Raw genomic sequence first — 1,892 nt, 5'->3', positions numbered from 1 at the left:
TAAATAAATAAATAAATAAGAAAAGGGAATCAGGCTTGGGAAAACATTTTGCCAATGCTTCCCTTGGCAAAACAGATAAGGCTTATATTTCTTTCTTTTTTTTTTTTCTTTTTGAGATGGAGTTTTGCTCTTGTTGCCCAGGCTGGAGTGCAATGGCACAATAACGGCTCCCCACAACCTCCACCTCCTGGATTCAAGTGATTCTCCTGCCTCAGGCTCCTGAGTAACTGGGACTACAGGCATGCGCCACCACACCTGGCTAATTTTGTATTTTTAGCAGAAACGGGGTTTTTCCATGTTGTCCAGGCTGGTCTTGAACTCCCGACCTCAGGTGATCCACCCACCTCGGCCTCCCAAAGTGCTGGGATTACAGGTGTGAGCTATCGTACCCGGGCAGGCTTACATTTCTTAAGTGTTAGAAGGTTTCAAGTATTGGGAGTAAAGATGTAAACCCAGGAGCAGCTGTCAGTTTAGTTCTTAGTGTTCTCTTATGTGGGTGTTAGCTGTCACAATTCTCTTCTGATATACAATCGACTTCTATGCTTTTGAATTCTTTATCCCTGTGACAAGAAAAACTGATTATTTTTTAAAAGATTATTTAGTTTTTTTAAAACAAAATTGTGCTTTTTCCCGCTTTCTGTTTAGGTTAATCATAAAGACTGAATTTTTGCCCACGAAATACCGAGGCTATATGTTACCCTTGTCTCAGGTAAGGCAACCTGAGTTCTACCTGCCTTTGGCATCCTATGGGATATGATGTACATACAGGCATACCTTGGAAATATTGCTGGTTTGGTACCAGATGGCCGCAATTAAGTGAGCGTCAGAAAAAAGTGAGTCACACAACCTTTTTGATTTCTCAGTGTGTGTAAATGTTATGTTTACACTACACTAAAGTCTAGTAAGTGTGCAATAGCATCATGTCTAAAAAGCAAGGTACACACCTTAATTTTAAAATACTTGATGGCTGATAAATTCTAATGATCTCCTGAGCCTTTAGAGGGTCATAATCTTTTTGCTGGTAGAAGGTCTTGCCTCGGTGTTGATGGCTGCTGGCTGATCAGGGTGGTGGTTGCTGAACATTGGGGTGGCTGTGGCAATTCCTTAAACAAAGACAACAATGAAGTTTGCCACATCAATGGACTTCTTTTCCTGAAAGAGTTCTCTGTAGGATGCAATGCTGTTTGATAGCATTCGACCCACAGTAGAAAAACTCTTTCAAAATTGCAGTCAGTTCTCCCAAACTGTGCCACTGCCTTATCAACTAAGTTTATGAATAATCTAAATTCTTTGTTGTCATTTCAACAATGTCATAGCCTCTTCACCAGAGTAGAATTCATCTCAAGGAATCACTTCTGTTGCTTATCCATAAGAATATAACCCTATAATATATATTACAGTAAGAAATGAATATATACATGTATCACACAAATACAGTATATATCACACTAATATATTGTATGTACATATATGTAAAATATATGTAAGTATATTAGTATAATATATACATAGTATATATACATTTATCTGCACATATATTACTGTAGAGTGTTTGTGTAGGGGTATGTGTGTGTATGTGTGTGCGTGTGTAACTTATATCACCTTGAAGGATAAGTGAGGCTCTTACATTTTTATTTTATTTTTTTGAAACGGAGTTTCACTCTTGTTGCCCAGGCTGGAGTGGAATGGCGCGATCTCAGCTCGCTACAACCTCTGCCTCCTGGGTTCAAGCGATTCTCCTGCCTCAACCTCCCGAGTAACTGGGATTACAGATGTGTGCCACCATGCCCGGCTAACTTTTTATATTTTTGGTAGAGACGGGGTTTCACCATGTTGGCCAGGCTGGTCCCAAACTCCTGACCTCAGGTGATCCACCTGCCTCGGCCTCCCAA

General features: G+C 40.2%; 1 protein-coding gene across 1 annotated transcript in view; it reads left to right on the top strand.

Annotated features, from left to right (window-relative positions):
- Positions 1-1,892, top strand: part of SVOPL (SVOP-like) — a 70,830-nt gene that overhangs the window by 8,209 nt on the left and 60,729 nt on the right. The window contains exon 3 of the mRNA XM_011941276.1: positions 646-709. Coding sequence (XP_011796666.1) covers positions 646-709 — 64 coding nt within the window. The remainder of the gene's footprint in view (positions 1-645; positions 710-1,892) is intronic.

The sequence above is a fragment of the Colobus angolensis genome, unplaced genomic scaffold, assembly GCF_000951035.1.
Source record: "Colobus angolensis palliatus isolate OR3802 unplaced genomic scaffold, Cang.pa_1.0 Scaffold2, whole genome shotgun sequence".
Lineage (NCBI taxonomy): Eukaryota > Metazoa > Chordata > Mammalia > Primates > Cercopithecidae > Colobus > Colobus angolensis.
This window is presented reverse-complemented; position numbering and strand designations above follow the sequence as displayed.